The 21,153-nt window shown below is 50.7% G+C and overlaps 2 protein-coding genes across 4 annotated transcripts in view; both read left to right on the top strand.

The window, feature by feature from the left end:
- Crybb1 (crystallin beta B1) overlaps positions 1-10,133 on the top strand; it is a 15,011-nt gene extending 4,878 nt beyond the window's left edge. For both annotated transcript variants that reach the window (XM_031342247.1, XM_031342248.1), the window contains exons 4-6: positions 3,388-3,520; positions 7,614-7,756; positions 9,867-10,133. In XM_031342247.1, coding sequence (XP_031198107.1) covers positions 3,388-3,520; positions 7,614-7,756; positions 9,867-10,050 — 460 coding nt within the window. In that variant the 3' untranslated portion in view covers positions 10,051-10,133. The remainder of the gene's footprint in view (positions 1-3,387; positions 3,521-7,613; positions 7,757-9,866) is intronic.
- A 6,858-nt stretch (positions 10,134-16,991) lies between these two features.
- Tpst2 (tyrosylprotein sulfotransferase 2) overlaps positions 16,992-21,153 on the top strand; it is a 39,588-nt gene continuing 35,426 nt past the window's right edge. Inside the window, exon 1 of one of the 2 annotated variants that reach the window (XM_031337402.1) lies at positions 16,992-17,079. The gene's annotated coding sequence lies outside the window, so the exon portion shown is untranslated. The remainder of the gene's footprint in view (positions 17,080-21,153) is intronic. The other variant, XM_031337403.1, reaches the window with a different exon arrangement.

The raw sequence follows: 21,153 nt of genomic DNA on the forward strand, positions 1-21,153 counted from the left end.
AGAGAGAGAGAGAGAGAGAGAGAGAGAGAGAATACTACTTTTCTCCCCAGTCAACAGACAGGGAGGCTCTGAAGGGCTCAGTTAATGAGTGAGGTCATCCATGCTGAATGGCAGAGATAGAGGGGGATTTTACCCCCACTTCATGGAAGCAGCAGGCTAGCTCTCCAGGGCTATCTCCATGAGCTGAGGCCACCATGACCCAACTATAAAGTCCACCAAGGGATGTGGCCAGCCAGCATTTAAGTCATCTGTCTACAGCAGAAATCAAAGCGCCAGGCTGTTCCAAGGTCAGATTTAGATCAGATCTATGTGGGTTCAAATGCTCATGCCTTCCTGTGTCTGGTTCAGTCTCCAAGCCTCTGTTTCCCTGACTCTGACACAAGGAGAATCAGAATGATTCTGGGGCAGGTAGAGTGGGGTTGACAGTGTAGACGTCCAAGCATGGTGTGTAGCAGCGATGGCCGTCTACTCTGTGAATGTCGGAGCATACCACAGTCCATGTTCTGATTCAGGGACCATCATGCCTCTCACACCCACTCCATCCCCAATGCGGTCAACCCCAACTCAGCCCCGCCCATCCCCCAAGCTCGTCTGGGACAGGAACTGCTGGTTGTGGCCATCTTGAGGTTTTCAGGGTGTTTGGGATGCTGCTGACTCAAAGCCGGAGCATTTCTCCATAAAAAGAAAGACGGGTATGCCCATGTCCGTTTTTTTTTTTTTTGGTGTTCTGGGTTGTGCCCAAAAGGAACAACCATGGGCATGAGATGGAGTGGCAAGGGCTGAGTCAGGATCAGCAGGCGTGTGGGAAGGAAGGATGAAGAGGAGTTGAGCAGAAGAAGAGAAGAAGGAGGAGAGAGACACGTACCATGAGATCTCAGAATCCTCAGCCTGAAACCAGAAACCATGCATGACTTGGGTTGGGTACCACCTTTCAGAACTAAGGCTCCATGTCCTCATTTGACTCCTGCTCTCCTCTTCTCGATTGTGGCTCCAACGAGCCTCAGGCAATAAGGATGGACAGCAGGACACATACCAGACCTTTCTCATGGCTTACTGGGTCCTTGTGGGCCACCTAACGAGGACAGAGGCATATGGAGGGAGAGCAGCAGGTGGCAAGACCACTCTGTCTTGTCTTTTTTGTAAGCAATGGCTTCCACCATCTTTAGTCCCAGATACGATTACCTTGTGAACCTCATGCTGAGTCTGCTCGATGAGCTCCCTGGTTTCAGACCTCATCCTTACCAGTGGTGTAGGTGCAGCCACTTCTTCTCCTTCACTGAAGTTTAACTAGCTTTAGTGGCTGCTCCCGATCGTGGTGGAGTGTCAATGATGAGCTGGGATTAGAACTCAGGTCTGACATTTCCAGAGTCTCTGGTCTTCACACCTGTGTGGTGCCACCTTCCAAGGCATGTGGCCATTCTGCCTGTCACATGTATCACCTATCAACATGTGTGTTTGTCTATAGGCCAAACTATTGGGTCATCAGGCTGGTGCCCATCACTCTCTTTTATCCATCTTTCCATCCCTACATCCATTTATTTGCTCATTCTTCCAGCCAATCAGCCATCTGCACATCCACTCTCTTGTCATTACCTATCCATCCATCCAACTGTCTACCCACACAGACATCCATTTACCTACATATCCACTTATACATTCACTTATTCATCCATTCCTTACTTTTCACTGAGATATCATCCATCTATTTATTAGCTTACACAACCACATTTCCATCCATCCATCTGTACATACATACATACACTTAAATATCCATACATCCATCCACCATCCATCTATCTATTCATTCATTGGTCTACCCAACCCCTTATCCATCCATCCACCCATCCATCCACCCATCTGTCCATCCATCCACCTATCCATCTATCCATCCACCCATTCATCCATCTTACATCCATCCCCCATCCATCCATCCATCTATCCCCCATCCATCCATCTATCTATCCATCCCCATTCATCTATCCATCCATCCATCCACCTATCTATCCATCCCCCACCCATCTATCTATCCATCTCCCATCCATCCCCATCCATCCATCTATCCATCCCCCATCCATCCATCCATCCATCTTCCATCCATCCCCCCATCCATCCATTCATCTATCCATCCATCTATCCATCCAACTTCCATCCATCCATCCATCCCCCATCCATCCATCCACACTTTGATGTCCTTCTCCAGTCTACTAAGAATCTCAGTTGTCTTCCTCGAGGACAAGTCCTATCTTCATTCTGTCACGTCAGTGGCTGACATCTCTCAGACAAGGTCCTGAGGCTCCTGTGATTCTCAGCCCATGACAGTGTCACCTCATTGTCATCTTTCTGGTGAGAAAGTCCCAGCATCCCTCAGGGAAATAACTTCATGGAGATGTTCTGTTGAGTCTCTTGGTTCTGTAGAATTCCAAACACGCAGAGCAAGGATCACCACCCCCAGGATCCTTGCTTTAATCTCAGTCAGACCACACTGAAAAAGCTCCTACTAGATTTCAAACTTCCACTTTACTTACTCTTTGTGAAAGACAGAGCCGTCACATGTGCCAGCACAGCATTAGAATTCGGTGGGTGCCTGACTATACTCCATCTCTGCACCACACACCCCAGCTGTGGGGCTTCTGGCTGCCCGGTTAGTTCTCAGCAAACGAGAATTAATTCTCTCATATCTGAATGGACTTCTGGGAACAGCCACAATTGCTTCCTTTAATTTTGTTTCCTTGTTTGGAGACAGGGTCTCCCTGTGTAGCCCAGGCTAGCCACAGATATCATGATCTTGCTACTTTCCCTTGTACTGGGATTGCAGGGTGCATGATCATTCTTGGCTCCTATGTTTTATTCTAAATGCTCCTTTGAACATAAGCTTGTACCATTCTGACAGTTGAAAACCTACTTTTGTTGTAAATCATCGGTACCTATGAGAAGCCTTGCTCTGAACACAAAGCAGCACTTCATACCCTGGCCTGCAGAGCTGAAGCCAGTGCCTGGTCCTCCCATGGTTGAAAAGAAGGAGGTATTAGAATCACATTAGCAGCAAGCAGAGACTTTGTGCCAGCTGTTAGTGAGCTTAAAAGAAAATCCTTCTTGATAAGTTAGTTAGCCCTAGGTCCTTATAGATCCCATATGTGCTAAAATAGTTTGCTCAGATAATTATACACAGTATCTCACTTAATCCTTCGCCAACTCCAAAAACCGTTAGTGTAGATGAAGTGCTAAGGCCTGGGGAGGGAAAGCCGCTTGTCTGTGGCTACGCAGGGGTAGAGCACAGAGCAACCCCAGGCCCGTTGGGCCCACTCTGGGAAGACAAGCCAAGAAGGAAGGCACCTGCTGATGCTTTCTCTTCTGTCTCCATCCCCTTGGTCCTCCGTGTCCATCCAGCTGGGTGGCCTTTGAGCAATCTGCCTTCCGTGGGGAGATGTTTGTCCTGGAGAAGGGCGAGTACCCACGCTGGGACACCTGGACCAGCAGTTACCGCAGTGACCGGCTCATGTCCTTCCGGCCCATCAGGATGGTGAGTGGCTGGGGATGGGGCAGAGGTCTACAATGAGCTCAGAAGCCTAGTGACCACCGGTTGTTCGGAAACAGGCTCCCTTGCTCCCTGCAATTCTGCAAACACCCCATCGGTGCCCGACCCAGGATTGTGGGTGATGCAATCACTTCTCTGCTCTGTGGGTTTGGAGTTAAGCTTCCAGAGAGTGAACAAGACGTTTTAGTGTGCTCCTTGATTTCCCCATAGAAGAGCAGGTTCCTGGTTGCACATCATACACCTTGGGCAGCCTTTCAAAGCCCAGCATCCACCCATGGCACACAACATGCAGAGCAAACTTTGCACGATAGTCAGGCATAGTGGGTAACACAGGCCCGTGATCCGAGTACAGAGGAAGTGGAGGCGTGAGGATTATGAGTTCAAACCTAGCCTTTGCTACAAGTGAGACCTTGTGGAAAAAAAAGACAAAAAGCAAAGAAGAAAGGAAGGAAGGTAAGTTAGTTGTGAAGTGTCTAATAAACGGACTTTGGGGGAAAATGTGGCGTCTTGACTACGAAACAACATATGGTGAGTTAGCTCTGTGATGTTTAACTTGATCGGTGTGAGTTAGCTCTGTGATGTTTAACTTGATCGGTGTAAAGGAGATGGATCTAGATTGTGGAGACAGCCCCACAAAGTGTGTAGTCTTTCCAGAATTGTGAATTGATTATGAATCATGAGCCAACTACTCTTCTCACTCATTCGTGCCTGGCTCTGATGGCAGTGACTCTCGCCTCCTGAGGTGGGAACACCCGTGAAGAAAGTTCATTAATGAAGGTTCACCGGGGACTGTGAGGCGTTACTAACGCACCACTGTGGGTCAAGCAGCCAGGGTGCTCGCAGCACATTGAAAATCCCATTCTGGATTTCAGCCTTCACACTGGGCACACCTAAGATCTCAGAGCTTAGCTGCAAACCCTTGAGTGGCCTCGTGTGTCCATCTGTGTCCGTGGTTCTCAGCCTTCCTAAGCTTGTGGCCCTTTAATGCAGTTCTTCATGTGTGGTGACTCCCAACCACAAAATTATTTCGTTGCTACTTCATAATCATAATTGTGCTACTGTTAAGAATCATAGAGTCTGCCAGGCGGTGGTGGCGCACACCTTTAATCCCAGTACTTGGGAGGTAGAGGCAGGTGGTTTTCTGAGTTTGAGGCCAGCCTGGTCTACAGAGTGAGTTCCAGGACAGCTAGGGCTATACAGAAAAACCCTGTCTCAGAAAAAAAAAAAAATTCATAGAGTCTGATCATACTGATATGTGACACCCCCCCATGAAAGGGTCTTTAACAGCCCCCACAAAGGGGTCACAACCCACAGGTTGAGAACGGATAATCTACGTACTGGGTGCAGCTGAGAACTTTGCTCAGTCAGGCAGTGCCAATGAAGTGCCCAGTCTAGAAGTTACTATCCAATACAGTAAGGGCTCATTTGTAGCTGGTGGTGGTGATGGAAGGGTGGTTGTGTGTGTTCCTTCATGTTTTGAGACAGCACACCACACTGAAGCCCTAGCTTCATGTTTTCCCCAGGGTTACAGGCGTGCACCCCGCAATCAGATCCTAAGTGGTTACTGAACATGTGAAATTTGGCGGGTCTAGGTGGAGATATTCCACAAGCGTGAAACACGGTCCTGGTTTTAAACACACCACCACATGTGTTTCTCACAACTGTAAAGTCATTTTCACGTGATCATGCAGGCCAGATTAAAATTATGATTATATTTTAGATGTATTGTTTAAATGAAATAAATATATTAGAAAAAAATTAAAGACTACACACCTCCACCTCACCCAGATCAATTAGTTCTGATTCTGCGGGAGCAGCTGATTCTGGGGGAGCCCCTTTCCTTCACTGCGCCCCTCCCTAAGTCATCTCTTACACCTGGGGCCATGTTCTGTGGTCTGGCTCATCCTATGTCTTCTGTAACTGATTCTGGGCCACCATTGTCCTTCTCCTGAACACCTCCCCCACCCCACCCTACACACCTCGCTCCTGGGTTCCCTGTCTCTTTTTCGTCCCTGCTTTCGTGAAAATTGGAGCGTTATTTCCAAAATCAAAGCTGATAACAGGGACCTGGGCACAGTGGCACACATCTTTAGCCCAGCACTTAAGGAGGCAGAGGCAGGCAGATCTCTGAGCGTTTACATAACCTGGTGTTAAGTAGTAAATTCCAGGCCGGTCAGGGCTACACAACTGAGACTTTGTCTCAAAAAAGGAAAAAAGTAAAAAATAGAACAAAAACTGATCAACAGAGTGGCTGCTTCCGGCCTGATAGGGGCGCGGGGGAGGGGGGCGGGGGGGCGGGTCAGCCCTTATGCCCTGGGCAGGTCAGCCCCTAGGCCCTGGAAGTCCTTCTGTAACCACTAGCCTTGACTCTTGCGGCTTGGGGTGGGCGAGGGGAGCTGGGATTGGCTGGCAGTTGGCAGTAGGCGGGTCATCCAGCCCCTGAGGGGTGGGAGCAGAGTCAGCCGGAGGAGACCCTGAGGAAAAGCCTGAAAAGCTATACAGGGGCCAAGGAGGGCAGAATCCTGCAACATCAATTAAACACTAGTCCCTGGACAGACATGGCTGCGGCAGCAGGAGTGGGCGGGGAAGAACAGGGGAGTAGGGGTGTCGGAGAGGTGAGGTCCCACGGGGGCTTATGGGGCATGGTGAGGTCTCATCTCTATTGCAGTGAGGAACCACAGAGTGGCTGACTCCCCCACACTCCCAAGATCCTCAAGATGGCAACAGCTATAGGTTAACAGTTAGCTGCATTGATTAAGTCACCTCAAAGTGCTCGCTAATCTCGGCTCCTGTGTCCCTATGCCTACCTCAGACCACACCCTCTTTCAGGGATATCTGCTGTCCAGTGCGCCAGCCTTTCTTTGCCTTTGCCTTCTCTTTGGCTCAGTGTGATCTCTACCTTACTTCCCTTCTCTGGCTCCCAACTCCTACTTGACCTACAAGACCCCTCTTAAACTCCCTTCTCCCAATGGCAGCTCTCTTGGTCCCTGCCTCCTGGAAGAGTTAAAGGGCTCAGTTCATGTACAGTCTTCCAAAGTGTCCACAGTGTGTGCCCACAGAAGGACGCACTTGTGTCCTGCCCTCCCTTTGTTTGCTAGTTAACAGTGGTGGATAAAGTACCCCTTTATTGAGCACCTGCTATGTGCTGGGTGCTCTCTCTTCCTTCTGTGAAACCCATTCAGCAGCCCTAGTAGGCAGAATCCATTACAATCGTCATTGTAGGGTCTGTGAAACTGAGGTCCAAACACAGAAAATGAAGGTCTTCATGCTGCCCAGCTTGTCAGCCACGGGCTGAACTTCACCCTGTACTATTGGTTGTTCATCTCTTTCATCTCTGTGGCACTTCAGCTTTTAAAACTAGTGTGGGCTGGGGTGGGGACTCAGTGGCAGAGCATTTGCCTAGCATGCAGAGGGACCAGAATTCCTCCCCCCAGCACTTCGAAACAGAAAACAAAACCAACAACCACCAAAGCACGATGTCTGCCCAGAGCTCCTTCATTCGATGCTGGCACTCAAGGGTACACCGCAGCGTCTTCCAGATTTGTTCAACTACAAAGTGTCTTAGTCACAGTCCCATGAGTGAAGCGGCTGCAGATCCATTTTATGGGAAGACACATTAAGGCTTGAAATGGGTGAAATGCCCAAAGTATTGGGCCACAGTCAAGACTCAAAACCAAATCCATGTTCCACATGCTCTTCCACAACCTGTGGTCCATCGTAACTCACTCTCTTTAGCAGTTCATATAAAAAGACATTGGTGGGGCTTCCTGTTGGCAGAGAGATTGTTGAGAATTGGAATGTCACTTGTATGAAAGGCACTGTCTCTGGCTAGTTGTGTGGTGTAAATCAGCATGCTTGCTCTCTCTGAGCCTCGGTGTTACTGCCACATGTATTTCCTTATACAGACTCAAGCCTGTGTGGATGAGTTCATTTTATCCTTGGGCATCTGAGATGTTTCAACCATTATCTCCTCTTCTCAGATGAGGAGGGTCCTCGCTGGACAAGCTCCAGGGGTCCCTCTCTACCTCTCTCTCTCACCCCACACCACTTCCATTTCTGACTGTCTCCACCTCCCCAGGATTCCCAGGAGCATAAGATCTGCCTGTTTGAAGGGGCCAACTTCAAGGGCAACACCATGGAGATCCAAGAGGATGACGTGCCCAGCCTCTGGGTTTATGGCTTCTGTGACCGTGTGGGCAGCATAACTGTCTCCGGTGGCACGTAAGAATCCAGGGCCTGGGGCCAGCAGCAAGTGCAGAGTCAGAAGCTGAGGATAGCGGAGATGGAATATCACATCAGGCCCCTGGGAAAGGGAAAGACCTTATAACCCCCTCCTCCTCACAGAGATACAGAGATCTCACACAAAGACATACATACACAGAGATCTCCCTCACACACAGAGATCTTGCAAAAGACACACATACACAGAGATCTCTCTCTTACACACATAAAGCTCACACAAAGATAGACAGACACACTCATAAACACACAAATCTCACACACAGACATATACCACACAGAGATTTCTCTTGTTCTCTCTCTCTCACACACAGAGAGATACACAAATCTCACATGCAGAGATACACACAGATAGATCTCACACAGACATACACACACAGAGAGACAGATCTCTCTCAGACACAGACAGATCTCTCACACACAGACACACAGAGATCTCACATACAGAGACAAACAGAGATATACACACACAGATATACACAGAGACAAACAGAGATCTCACGCAGAGAGACACACTCTCACATACACAGATACATACACAGAGATCTCACACTCAGAGAGACACACAGAGAGACAGATCTTGTTCTCTCGGACACATAGATCTCTCATACTCACAGACACACAGACATACACAGACACACAGATCTCACACAGAGACACACAGACACACACCAAGATCTCACACAGGTACACACACGGACAAACACAGAGATCTCACACACATTTACACACAGAGACAAGCAGAAAAATCACGCATACATACCCCCCACACACACACACATAGATTTCTTACACATACACACACAGTTGTCCAGGACTAGGTTACTGGCACATGGCCAGTTCCACCTCAGTCTAAATACTAGCCCACAGATGGAGAGACTCTCAGCTGCTCAGGAGCAATGAGGCTCTGGCCAGAACTGATGTGGACAGAGGGTAGGTCCAGCAGAGGTCCCTGGGTGAGATGACACCCCCGTCTGCACCTCAGTGTTGCTGGTTGTACCTCACTGTTGCTGGCTGTAAAATGGGTGGGTGAGGTGCCCTTATCCACTTTGATCCCCAGTATCTGAGGTTCCCAAGTGAAGCCCTCTATTCTACCTCCACCAGACCTAGGGAGAGTCAGGCGCCTTACCTCCTAGTATTGTCTCCTGTAGATAAGATGAGTGTCACTTTATGCCTTCTGTGGTGCGTCTGAATGGTAGCCTTCCCCCACCCCCTCCGCCTTCAGAACCTGAGTCCTTCTGAGTCTTATCTGAGAGCCTGGCCCATGCTGGGCACAGAGGGAAGGCTTGGATTGAAGTCACCCTACTTAGAAGGGTTTCTTCTGCCCAGTATACTAGAGATACCAATGTGCCCTGTACAGTGTGGGGAATGGTCCAGCCTGGGCACCTCTCCTCTATCAGGGTGCATGGAACTGGATGGGATTCAGCTGTTTCTTCAGAGAAACCAGCTAATGACAGACAGGGGGGTCAGAGAGGGGCCTGGAAAGCCTGCGGCTTGTGTTCAGGCAAGGATAGGACTTAGGGTGAATCACCCACCTTTGTGCTGCGCTCACCCATCAAATGAAGTGAGCCCTCGTCAGAAATGGAAGGAGTAGGATCCCCACCATCCACACCCCACAGAAGGTAAACTGAGGCCCACGTGGCTCAGCTTCTGGGTTACCTGACACTGGACAGTGCTTACAGGAGCCACAAAGACTCACTGTATAGGAAGGACATCCAGGAGCTCGAGTCTCATGTATTGGATTCTATTCTTGGGGATGTGAGGGGGAAGAGAGTGTCACCAAGGGGTGGGGGAGGGGAGAGTGCAGCCTCACCTCTTCGAGGGTGTGGACTGACTGCCTACAGTGGGGGCATTCACTCCATCTGGTCCCCCAAACATGCGCAAAACAGCGGCCACATGACTGCCCACTTTACAGAGGGGAATACTTGGGCCTATCAGAAAGAGGAATGGCATGCTCCACTAACCAGGGCCAGAAGGGCCAAGCCAGAACAGGTGTATGGCCCCTATTGGGACACTCACTGCAGGACAGAGGGTGAAAAGGGTCGGGGAGGGGACGCTGGCCGCCTATACACCTTCCCTGCTTGCTTTCCAGATGGGTCGGCTACCAGTACCCAGGCTACCGTGGCTACCAGTATCTTCTGGAGCCTGGCGACTTCCGGCACTGGAACGAGTGGGGCGCCTTCCAGCCTCAGATGCAGGCTGTGCGGCGCCTGCGGGACCGCCAGTGGCACCAAGAGGGCTGCTTCCCGGTGCTGACCGCTGAGCCCCCCAAGTGAGCCAAGCTCCCGGCCTTCCTTCTACAGCCCACCCTGCCTCATGTCCTATCTTCCCCTGCTAATAAAGTTCCTACAGCCGACACGAGTGCTTGGGTCCATGAACCATGTGTGCCCACCTGCGACTCCTGGTCATTGTCACAACCAGAACACCCAACCTTAAACTCGCCAATTACTACAAAGATCAGTTTCTTCTGAGGGGTGGGGGACCGGGTCATACATCCCAAGCTGGCCTCGAGCTCTAGTGTATGGTCAAGGATGACTGTTGGAGCTCTGCACTTCCTGTGCAGCAAGAGATAATCTTATATTTCTGAGCCGAGTTCCTCTTAGACGTGTGAACCACTGAGTTTATTTGGTGCTAGGGATTGAACCCAGGACATTGCACAAGCTCGGCAAGAGTTCCATCCAGTGAGCTTCAGCCCCAACCCATCTGCTGGTTTGACTGCTTACCTATTAAGACAAGGTCTGAAGGCTGTCGGGATGGCTCTGCGGTTAAGAGTACTCACTGGCTGCCCTGCCAGAGGACCTGGGTTCAATGGCCAGTTCCCATATGGTAAATCACAGACAAACAAACAAACAAAAAAACAGCTATTGCTTCAGTCTTAGGGGAACTGACACCCTTTTCTGGCTTCCAGAGATACATCCATCTATGCCTTCATGCAGATAGAACACTCAAGAACAAAAAGTTACACACACACACACACACACACAGATAGAGGAGGTGGGGGGTTGGGGTGGGAGAGGGATAGGGCCTTCCCACATAGCCCAGGCTGGCCTTGAACTCAAATCTTTCCACCTCAGCCTGTTGCGTGCTGAGATTACAGGTGTGTGCCTCTGTGCCCAGCCACAGGAATCTTCACACACATTTCACTATAGCTTTCAGGATACTTTAGCACTACAACCCTCCCTTCCCGTTGCACATGTGAAGAATACCAGCAGGCCCAGAGCCGGGAGCAGACTTGCCCAACCTTACACAGCGAGCACCCATACCCAAATCCAGGCATTCTGGCTTCAGAGGCTGCACATTCGACTCTCATCCTCTCCCCTGCGCCCAGATGACTTCCGGTTCAGCTTGCACATGGTCTGGGTGTGCATTTGCACTTGGCACTTTAAATAGGCTCATTGATTTGTCAATAAAACTTTATTATAGCACTCCGGGAAAGCAGAAACTCTGCCTCGTGCACCATGGACAGAAAGTAATCCCACAAGAGATCACATACAGTTTGGAGAAGACCGTGTGTTAAGCCTCAGAGGCAGGTCAGCTCCCCTGACTCCAGCGAGCTTGCTCCTGACATGACTCAGTGGGTCGTTAGCAAGTGTTGGAGAAAAGCACAAACCAGCTGAGATTTTTTTTTCCCGTGTTCCTGTTTTAAACAATGAAGATCGAAAAGAATGTTACTTTTGAGTAATCGATTCTTCAGCCCGTGAGTCCACCCAGAACCCTGTGTTCCGGAAATCTCTACCAGGCATTATTGACTCGTGTATCTGTAGTCAGCATTGACTGACGTTAGCCGGATGCTTGTGGTGAGAAGGGTGTTGCTATGGATATCTTCCAGGAGAAGAGGTTCGAGTGACGGAGCCTGGGCCTGCTTCGTGAAGCGTGAAGCACGGGGAAGCTATATTCTAGGCAGAGCAAACAGTAGAGCCCTGCCGGCCCAGATGGCACGAAGATATCGATGATTAAAAGAAACCAGGTGTATCTTCCCGCCACCTGCTTGAAACCGCTGGTGGAGGGCTGTGGTGTCTGCATGAAGGAACACCCTGAGAGGTGGCCAGCTCACACAGCTGTGCCTGGCAGCAGAGGTGCTTTACAGGCGGGGGTGGGGGTGGGGGTGCGAGGAGATCGTGGTAGATACAGCAGAGCATTCTGGGATGGGGGCAGTGGCTTGGTGGTTGTGTGGGCAGAAGTGGGGACAGGTGAGAGGCTGAGCCGGCAGGAGATGAGAGTGATAAGGAAGGTGGGGTCTCCTAACACCTCATCTGGGTTTTTTGGGGCTCCAAAGCAGAGCTGCCACGTTGCCTAGCCTCCCTCCAGTCTAGCGCTATGGCACCTGCATCCCACCTCTCCCTCTACTGTGATTCTCCTTTCCTACCCAACAAAGTAGAGCCAGAAGACCAGCTTGTTTGTGAATCAGGATTGCAGGACTGCCCTGTGCTTCTGTTGGGCCCTGAGATGTGTCCTATAAATAAAATAGCTTCCTTCTGGGTCCTACTCGGTCAATCAGTAGCCTGAGTGTCCCTCCAAACCCAAGATTCTGAGGCTATGGTTCTTGGCAATGCATCACCAATCTTCCAGGACTGATTCCAAAGGCAAGCTTCCGAGAGATCCCCACCCTGAGCTGGTGAATTCCTACCATCGTTTCTGTTTTCCTCTTCTTCCCTTTTTCTCCACCCTGAGCTTCTATGGTGTGCAAGTACGGGATCTTTTCATCTGTTTCCTTTTCGATATTATAGTCCAGGCTGGCCTTAGACGTGCTGTCTCGGAGCAGAGCCCTACAGCAAGGAGCCTTAAGAACTTAACGGGCACACTTAGCTCCAAGGTCCTGCTGAAAGCAGGGCAGCACATACTGCCAGAAAGAGAAAGGAGATTCCCATCAAGTCGACTCAATGGCTTGCCGGTAGCTCAGAGTTTTACTCCATGGTTGTTAAAAGGATGGTTTTAATTTTATTTACATGATGGTTGTTTTTACTCAAGTCAATCTGATGAGTCTTAGAAAAAGACAAACAGACTTTAGAGGTACAGCACAGTTGGTTAATGTTTTGCCTAGCCTGCTTGGATCTCTGGGTTTGGTTCCCTCACAGAAAATACTGGCTGTGGTACCACATGCCTATAATCACAACAATTGGGAGGTGGAGGCAGGAAGATCATATATTCAAGGTTATCTTCTGCTATATAAGGAGTTGGAGTCAGCCTGGGCCACATGAGACCCTGGAGAGAGAAAGGGGGGCAAGGAGTGAAGGGGGAGATAGGGAGAGAAAGAGAGTTGGTATTCAGCAGCTTGATTAATTTTCAAACTCCTTCTTAGTTGTTCTTAGCTCAGTGATATCCATATTTTCTCCAGGGTACAGACAGGTGAAAAAATTGGGCAAATTAGCATCCTTGAGATTAGATCCATATACTTGCCCAAACAAACACGAAAACCCAGGAGGGATTAACAGTCAGTGTTTCTTTTTAAATTATTTTTTGGCTAGCAAATTTACGAGCACGTAAGACAATCTCCAAGAAAAACAAAGCATACAGAAGACTCTAAGCAAAATAAACACTGCAGAGGGAAAGCAAACTCAACTCGGCCAGGGTGAGGAGATAGGGTGAGCCACAGGCTGAACTCATCAGCCCTGCCCTGGGTCCTGACTCCAGCCTGTCCTGGAAATGTGAGGAGCTGACCACCTGGGGGAAGAACTTCTGAGCACCATCGTGAGAAACCACTACGTGTTCTGAAACCGAAACCCAGTTTCAACCACAACTCAAAACATGACTTAGGAGTGATGCTGAAGGAAAGCAGCAGCTGGTCACAAGGCCCAGCTTTCTGGAAGCTTCTCCAGAAGCCTGGAATCCTGGGCCTCACACCGGCCCTACAACTGCAATTCAGCTGAGCCCCCATCCCCTACTAGATCCAAGATCTTGAATCTTTGGTCCAAGTATTTGGGAAGACAAAGTGCCTCTCTAATGGAGCACTATGTCCATGTTGACAGGGGTGAGCCCCATCTTTCAGGCTTTCGTACATGGGTTACTCGCCGAGTAGAAAGGACTAACCCAGGAAGTGCTCAGGGTCACTGACCACAACCCAGTCAGCATCAGATGCCGAAGGGCATGAAGCAACTGAGTTAAAGGGAGAAGACATGGTTCCAGGGTGTCCAGAGAGGCTCTGAAGAGGTGAGCATCTAAGGCTCGTGATGACGGTGGGTGTCTAATCCTAGCTCTTGGGAAATGGAGGCATAATGGCCATGAGTTCAAGACCAACCTATGCTGTATAGTAAGACTGCTTCAAAACTATATATAAAGAGCTGGGGAGACAGACCAGTCACCAGAGCACATGCACTGAGGCATGCAGACTTGAGCTCAGTGCCCAAAACCCACGGAAAAGTGTGGGTGTGGTAGACTATGCTGGTAGCTTCTGACCAATGAGACACCTTGTTTCAAAGGAGGTCACTAGGATTCCAGAACATAACACTTCAGGTTGCTCTGGGACATACACGCACACACACACACACACACACACACACACACACACACACACAGAGAGAGAGAGAGAGAGAGAGAGAGAGAGAGAGAGAAAGAGAGAGAGAGAGAAAGAGAGAGAGGACAAAATCAGAGATGAGATGAGCACCTTGTTTGGAGCCATGTTGCCATGGCAGCCAGTCGTCAGAGATCAAAGGGTGTTTCCTGAAGCTTGACCATCCAGAAAGAAATGGTAACCCCACAAACTTCTTGACAGAGAAGGAACCAACTACCTGCTGCTGCCAGAGTACTGGGAGGGTGAGAGAGACCTGAATTTACATTAGTACGAACAGGCAGCTGGAGACTTCAAACCATATTTCCAGATCGAGCCTCTGTTTTCCTCATCTGTAGAATGGGTGTGATGATAAGAAACCTTGAAACTCTTTCCAATAGGAAAGAGTGAGCAAGCAATGGAAATTACTAAAAAAAAAAAAAAAAGAGCAAACCAGGTGCTTCTGGGGATGGACTCTAGGGCCCCGAGAGTGTCCATCTGGCTCTACCACTCAGTCACATCCCCAGCCCCTGGATGTTCTTCTGAACAACTCTAGGTACAGCAAGAACCTGAAGAAGGCATAGCCTGGGGCATGGGTTGGGTGGTGGAGCGGGGGAGGGGCGGTGCTAGGACGAGTTTAGAATTGTGTGCTTGGTGCTACATCTCTATCCCGTGTTTTGGCAGACATCCTCTGGAGACTCCCTAAGTGCCATGCTTTGTGAACCTGCTTTAGGAAGCAGGTTGGAGGGCCGATGAAGGAGATGCCCATCCCGGAAGGTCCCAGCCCAGGGACAGTGATGGTTCCCCCATCTGCCTTCAAAGTCACATTAGATGCCTAGGCTGATTCACAAGGGGTGTGGGAGGAGGGGCACGAGGACATTCTATCGCTCCAGGAGGTGGAGGTGACAGATTAAGATCTTCAAGTGTTTGCTTACCTGGGTGACTGAGAGAATGCTCTCTCCAGCCATCCACTCAGATCTACCTCTCCTGTCTTCCTAGCATCTCTGGAAGCAGAATCCTTCCTCTGCATCCTTTGCTACTCTGGGATGCTTAACTACCCCAGGGATGAGCCAAAGCCCTTACCCTGCTTGCTCCTCCCTAAAGCACCCAGAGCGGTCTCTCCAGAAAGAAGCCACAGCTAGCCACATCCTTCCTGATGAACTCGTTCCCTGTCTCCATATCAGCAGGGCCCTGTGGAGATAGATGCCTTTCCTTGGTGCACAGGAGCCGGTCTGCATCCTGCCCTTTCGCCACATCCTGCCTACCTGTCTTCACTCGAGGCTCCAGGCTGATCTCCTCCTTACTGGATCCTGCTCCTGCCGCCCCAGTCTCTGCTGTGACTGACTAGTCAGTCGCACACGCCACCCTGCCTGTGCTTCGGGTCATGAGGTAAACACTCCAGTTTTCCTCCCTGGACCAGTTTTGGAACCTACTCCTGCCTGGCCAGTTCTAGACATTGCTATGAAGCCTTGTTGGGGGGAATCCAGCTTACTTGTGGAATCATAAAGCCCAGAGAGAGCTCTCATCGGAGCAGAAGTCCCCTTCAGATGGGCCTCCTTCTTTGATCTTTCTTCACCCATAAATAGTATAAAACTCCCAGAGCTGTGTCATTAGTCACACAAAGTCTCAAATATGCACTCAGTAAATGCTGTGCCGCTTGGTTTCATTCTCGGTAACTGGCTTCACTAAGGCAGGGACTTTGTCAGCCCAGCATCTCCCACAGGGCAGGCAGTTTTATGGAATACATGAATGAATGGCAAACACATATCTGTGTGCTTTGCCTTGTCTGGCTTGTATATACATTTGTGTTAGTTGTAACTAGTATAAAAATGCATTACATGTAGTTTTGTGCATTTAGTTTGGGGGATAGTTTCATAGCACCCTGGGAGGTCAAAGGACAACTTGTTTTTTTGGGGGTGGGAGACTGCGTCCTTTCATGATGTAGTTTTCTCATCGAACTCAGGTCGTCAGTATTGGAGGCAGGTGCTCTCACCCACTAAGCCATCTTGCAAACACTAGAATTTTGTTTTCAGCACTTATTTATCTTTATTACTGTGTGTGCCAAGGCACACGTGTGGAGATCGGAGATAACTTTGTGGAGTCGGCTTTACTCTTCTATCTCTGCATGGGTTTCGAGGATTGCAAGTGTCTTTACCAAACGAGCCATCTAATGTATTTTAAACTGGTAACACACACACACACACACACACACACACACACACATACTCGGCATAAACAGCAGCTTTAGAGGACGCAGTGAGAGGCTAGCCTCACCCTCTGCACACCTTGGGCTGGCTCCTCTCTGGGACGCAGTCCTGTACCTACAGTGCACACCCCTGCGCTGAAAGACAACTAGCCTGCTCAGCGTCTGAACGCAAGCCTGGTGGCTGCGCCCGCGTGGATGCTGTGCAGGAGGAGAAACGCCCTGCGTAGTTAAAGGAGCCAGAGCAGCAAGCCCTAAGCGGCGGAGCTCCGCCCCGGGGAGGAGACAAGGGCGGGGCAACGCGGGAAGGGGCGGGCTCTCTCGGCCACACCCCTTGCGTCACGGCGCTAGAGGGGAAGCTAGGGGAGGGGGCGTGGCCGAGGCCGTGCGTGGGCAGGGCCTATCTGGGTCCCGCCTCACAACCCTCCAGGCAAGCCTAGAGTCCTCCGGCAAGGCTCAAGCGATAGGCTGTAGGGGGCGTGGTCAAGCGATAGGCGACAGGGGCGTAATCACAAGTGGCTCCTCCCCTTGCGTCACGACACGCGGCCCCGCCCCTCGCGGCGCCTCCCTGGCGGCCGGCAGGGAGCCGGAGTCTGCGCGGGCGCCGATTTGGGCACGGTAGGTGGCAGCGGCCTCGGCCAGTACCGGGTCAGAGCTGTGTGGCACGGTCGGGACGGTGGGCGGCGTGGACAGGCCTGGTCGCCGCGGGAGAACACGCGGGGCCTGGAGCCCCACCCGCGCGGCGCCGCGGGGAAGTTAACTTGCGGAGGTCGCGGCCCACGGTGGTTCTTCGAACGCGTGGACCTCTCGCTCTGCCCCGTTTGCTTGCTTCCTGCCTCACACGTGGGGAAACTGAGTCCTGGGAGGTCACGTGCCCGGCCGCTAGGACTCGCAGCCAGGACGGAGCAGAAACTCTCCCGTGGGGCTCCGTGCGCGCACGGGCGCGCGGGTAACCCTCACCCCCCCCCACCCCAGAGGTGGCTGCCCCTGTACCCTCTTTTCCCGGTGTCCGCACTGTTTCTCTCCCTTCCCACTCCTTGTTTCTTTCATCCTAGCAGGGTTGCCCGATGGTTAGTTAGGCCCAGCTTCTGCATTGGGGCAGATCGGGCTGAGAGGCTCCGGCTTAGTATTGGGGACATGCCCTTTCTCCAGCCTCTGTTTCCGGGCATGCAGAACTGGGTTTGTTTCGTTACTCTGAAGAAGCTTTTAAGTTATTTGTAAACCGCTGTACCCGCCTCGCCTCGGCTAGGGCTCATCCATTTACTATATCTTGTTTTAAAAACCGTAACTGAGGATTTTGTACAGTTTTTCTGAAGGTCTGATCCACTAACCATACAACTCATCCTTTGGAAGTAAACTTTAGGTGGTGGGTTTTAGGATGCTCACGTTACACACTGATCGCCGTTATCTACTTTTAGAACATTTGTACATCCCCCAAAGCAGCAGTCACTAACTCTCAACTCCCAAACCTCTTTCCCCAGGCCCTAGGCCCATCTACACTTAACTGTCTATGGATCTCTCTGCTCTGGATAGTTCTGTGTATGGTTCCTCGTTCCTCGTGTACATAGTATTTCCTAGTGTGGGTTGATGTTCCTTTATGGCTGTGATTAGTATTGCTGCTGGGAATACACACACATGTATTTTCTTTTCTTTTTTTTTTTTTCAGTTTTGCCTAATACTTAACCTTAGGGCTGGGGTCCCTTTAAAGATCCCTTTAAAGTTTAACCTATTGAGGAGCTGCCAAACTCCCAAAGTGCCTTACCACTTTACTGCCTCTGGTATGTGATGGTTATGATGATGTTTGTGACCAAGACTCATGTATCCCAAGCTGACCTTGAACCCCAGACTCTCCGGTTTCAGCTCTGAAGTACTTGTGCCACTTGCCTGAGCTTGAGGGTTCCCATAATCCTGAATATGTTTAGTCTCTTCTGAAGCAGTCAGAATTCTCTTTGGTTCAATGCATTTGTTATAAATGATTTCCTAGTTCATTAATGCACTGAGGGGTACCCTGTGGGTCATCCGGGCGGTTCCTGGGACCTGCGAGTAAGGAAGGAGCAGTGGTGAGCAGATTTGTGGTTGACAGCCTCAGTACCTGCTGGTGTTGGGGCCTGGACCTGCCCACCCTCTTCCTGTGCTGGGTGAGGTGAGCTTACAAAAGAGACATTCAGTGTGCTTCCAGCTGTAAGGGAGGTAGAGGGGTGCGCGCACGCGCGTGCGTGTGTGTGTGTGTGTGTGTGTGTGTGTGTGTGTGTGTGTGTATACGCATGCATGTGTGTGTACCATGCGTGTGTGTGTACGCATGTGTGTGTGTGTACCATGCTTGTGCATGTGTGTGGTGTGTGTGTACACATGCGTGTGTGTGTGTGTATGCATACGTGTGTGTGTGTATATACACATGTGTGTGTCTGTGTGTGTGCGCGCGCACATGCGCGCGTGTACGTAGAGACAGGGTCTCCTGTGACTTGGGCTGGCCTTCACTTCACTATGGAACTGAAGATGACCTTTAACTTCTGATCCTTCTGCTTCCACTTCCTGAATGCTTATTCAGGTATTCTTTGTGACACCTGTATTTAGTGCTGGGGTGGAACTCAGGGCCTCCGGCATGCTAGGAGAGCGCTCTGCCAATAGAACTGCATTCCTTTTATAGTTATTGTGCGTGGTGTGTGTCTATGCACATGTAGGGTCTGGGCAGGGCAGCGGTTGATGTAGGATGTCTTTCTCTGTCTAGCTTCATCTTGCTTTTTGGGGCACAGTCTCTCACTTAACCCAGAACTTGCCATTTTGCCTAGACTGGCTGGCCAAGGAGCCTCTGGGACTCTCCTGATTTATAACTCCAACTCTGGGATTGCAGGAGCATGCTGCTGAGCCCAGACCTTTTTTTTTTTTTTTTTTTTTTTAAATAACAAGGCCTTGGCTGGCCTGCATCTGACAGATATCCATCTGCCTTCTAACTGCTGGAATCAAAGGTGTGTACCTCCACACCCAGCCTTTTCCAGGTATGCTGGAGACCCAGTCTCTGGTCCACAGGCTAGCCTAGCATGATCTCTTACCCAGTGAACTATTTCCATAGCCTTGAGCTACATTCTCGAAGGGAGTCTGATTTCTGAACGTCAGTCCAGGCTTCTAGTAGTTACCTGTTGCAGAATTTAAACAGCATTGCCCTGCAGTTCCTGGTCCCCTGCTCCAGCTTGGTGTTACCTGGCTGTGGCTGGTGACAGAACAGGGGCAGGAGAGTCCCAGGCACTGGGTGTAGCTCCACCATTCTCACAAGTTCCTTGGTAAAGAAAGCAGTCTAGAACGAAAGGGAGCTCTCTGGGCCTTGTGTCTCTGCTGGAGAATGGACGTACATCCCCAGAGCTCAATATGGTGGTATCTTGAGCTCCAGAAAGCTGCCAGGGCATTGTGGGTGTATTTATAGCTAGACTGTGGGTCGTGTGGCTTCATACGTGTCTTTTCTAGAGCTCAGGTATGGTCTGGGTGGCTCTGACTTACCAAGTGGCCTTGCAGAAGTTCCCCTGAGCAGCAGTCTGTACTTGCCCTGTACCATGTTTGTCCTGCTGCCTGTGAGGTGCTGTGCTACAGTGGGCCATCAGCAGCCCAGCGCCAGACATACCACAGAGGTCTGGGATGCCCCTCTCCCCCATCCCAAGCTGCGGGCTGAGGAGGAATTGTGGGCATGAGTCATTTGAAATAGCTGGAGGGCTGGGCCAAGCCCCAGAAATTGCAGTGGAGGACAAGGGGGCACAGACATTACTGCTGAGGAGATGGCAGCTGGTGGCCCGGCTGCCAAGTGGATGCTCACATTTGCCAGGCTCTTGACCTAGGCTCGTTTGTGGCAGAAAGATGGCAAGGTCAGAGAGCTGGCACTGCCTCTCTTAGTATCACGGCTCCACTTGGAAGCCAGGCCTGGAGCTGTTGCTGCTCGATACCCCTGGGCTGAGTTTGCAGAGCAGAATACAAGTGGCTGCTACCTCCTGGGGATCGGAGGGGGATGATGTCATCCACAGTCCAGAGTCTGCCCTTTGCAAACCTCAGTGATTACAAACCTGGCTGAACCTACAGGGCCCGCTGAGTGCCAGCCATTGGCCTAGATGCTTACAGCTCTTAACTGAGTTCTCCTGACAGCAGAGGAGGCGCAGAGTACAGAGGCCCCAGTGGTTGCTGCTGCAGGGACTACAGGGTCATCCATCTGCCAGCTTGGAGACAGATTTGAGGCCAAGGCTGTTCTCGTCGTTTACCGACCTTCCTCTCTCGTTTCCCTTTGTAAGGCCTGGCACGTGAGCCCCTGGGCTCAGCGGTTACAAGTATTAGCCACTCGTGTGCACATTTGTATCCGTCTATCTTACTTCCTCCTGAGTGGCAGGGTGGACAGAAGCAGGGCCTTCCCGCCTTGTGAATTCCTGGAGGCTTATTAGCCCCAGCTCCCTCCAAATGGCTGTGATATTGGGCAAGGCACTTCCCCCTCTGGGCCTGTTCTTCCTACTAAAAGAGGGGTTCACTGCCTGCGGGTTTTGTTTAGCTCCCTGGCGATGTGGCTTTTCTAGGTTGACCAGTTGGCTTTATAGTTATGGGAATTGAACCTAGGATCCTATGTATGTTGGGCAGGGTCTCTCCATTGAACTACAACGGAAGTCTACTCCTGGTTCCTTTTGAGATGAGGTCTTACTAAGTTGCCTAAGCTGGCCTTGAACT

The sequence above is a fragment of the Mastomys coucha genome, unplaced genomic scaffold, assembly GCF_008632895.1.
Source record: "Mastomys coucha isolate ucsf_1 unplaced genomic scaffold, UCSF_Mcou_1 pScaffold22, whole genome shotgun sequence".
In the NCBI taxonomy this organism is placed as follows: domain Eukaryota; kingdom Metazoa; phylum Chordata; class Mammalia; order Rodentia; family Muridae; genus Mastomys; species Mastomys coucha.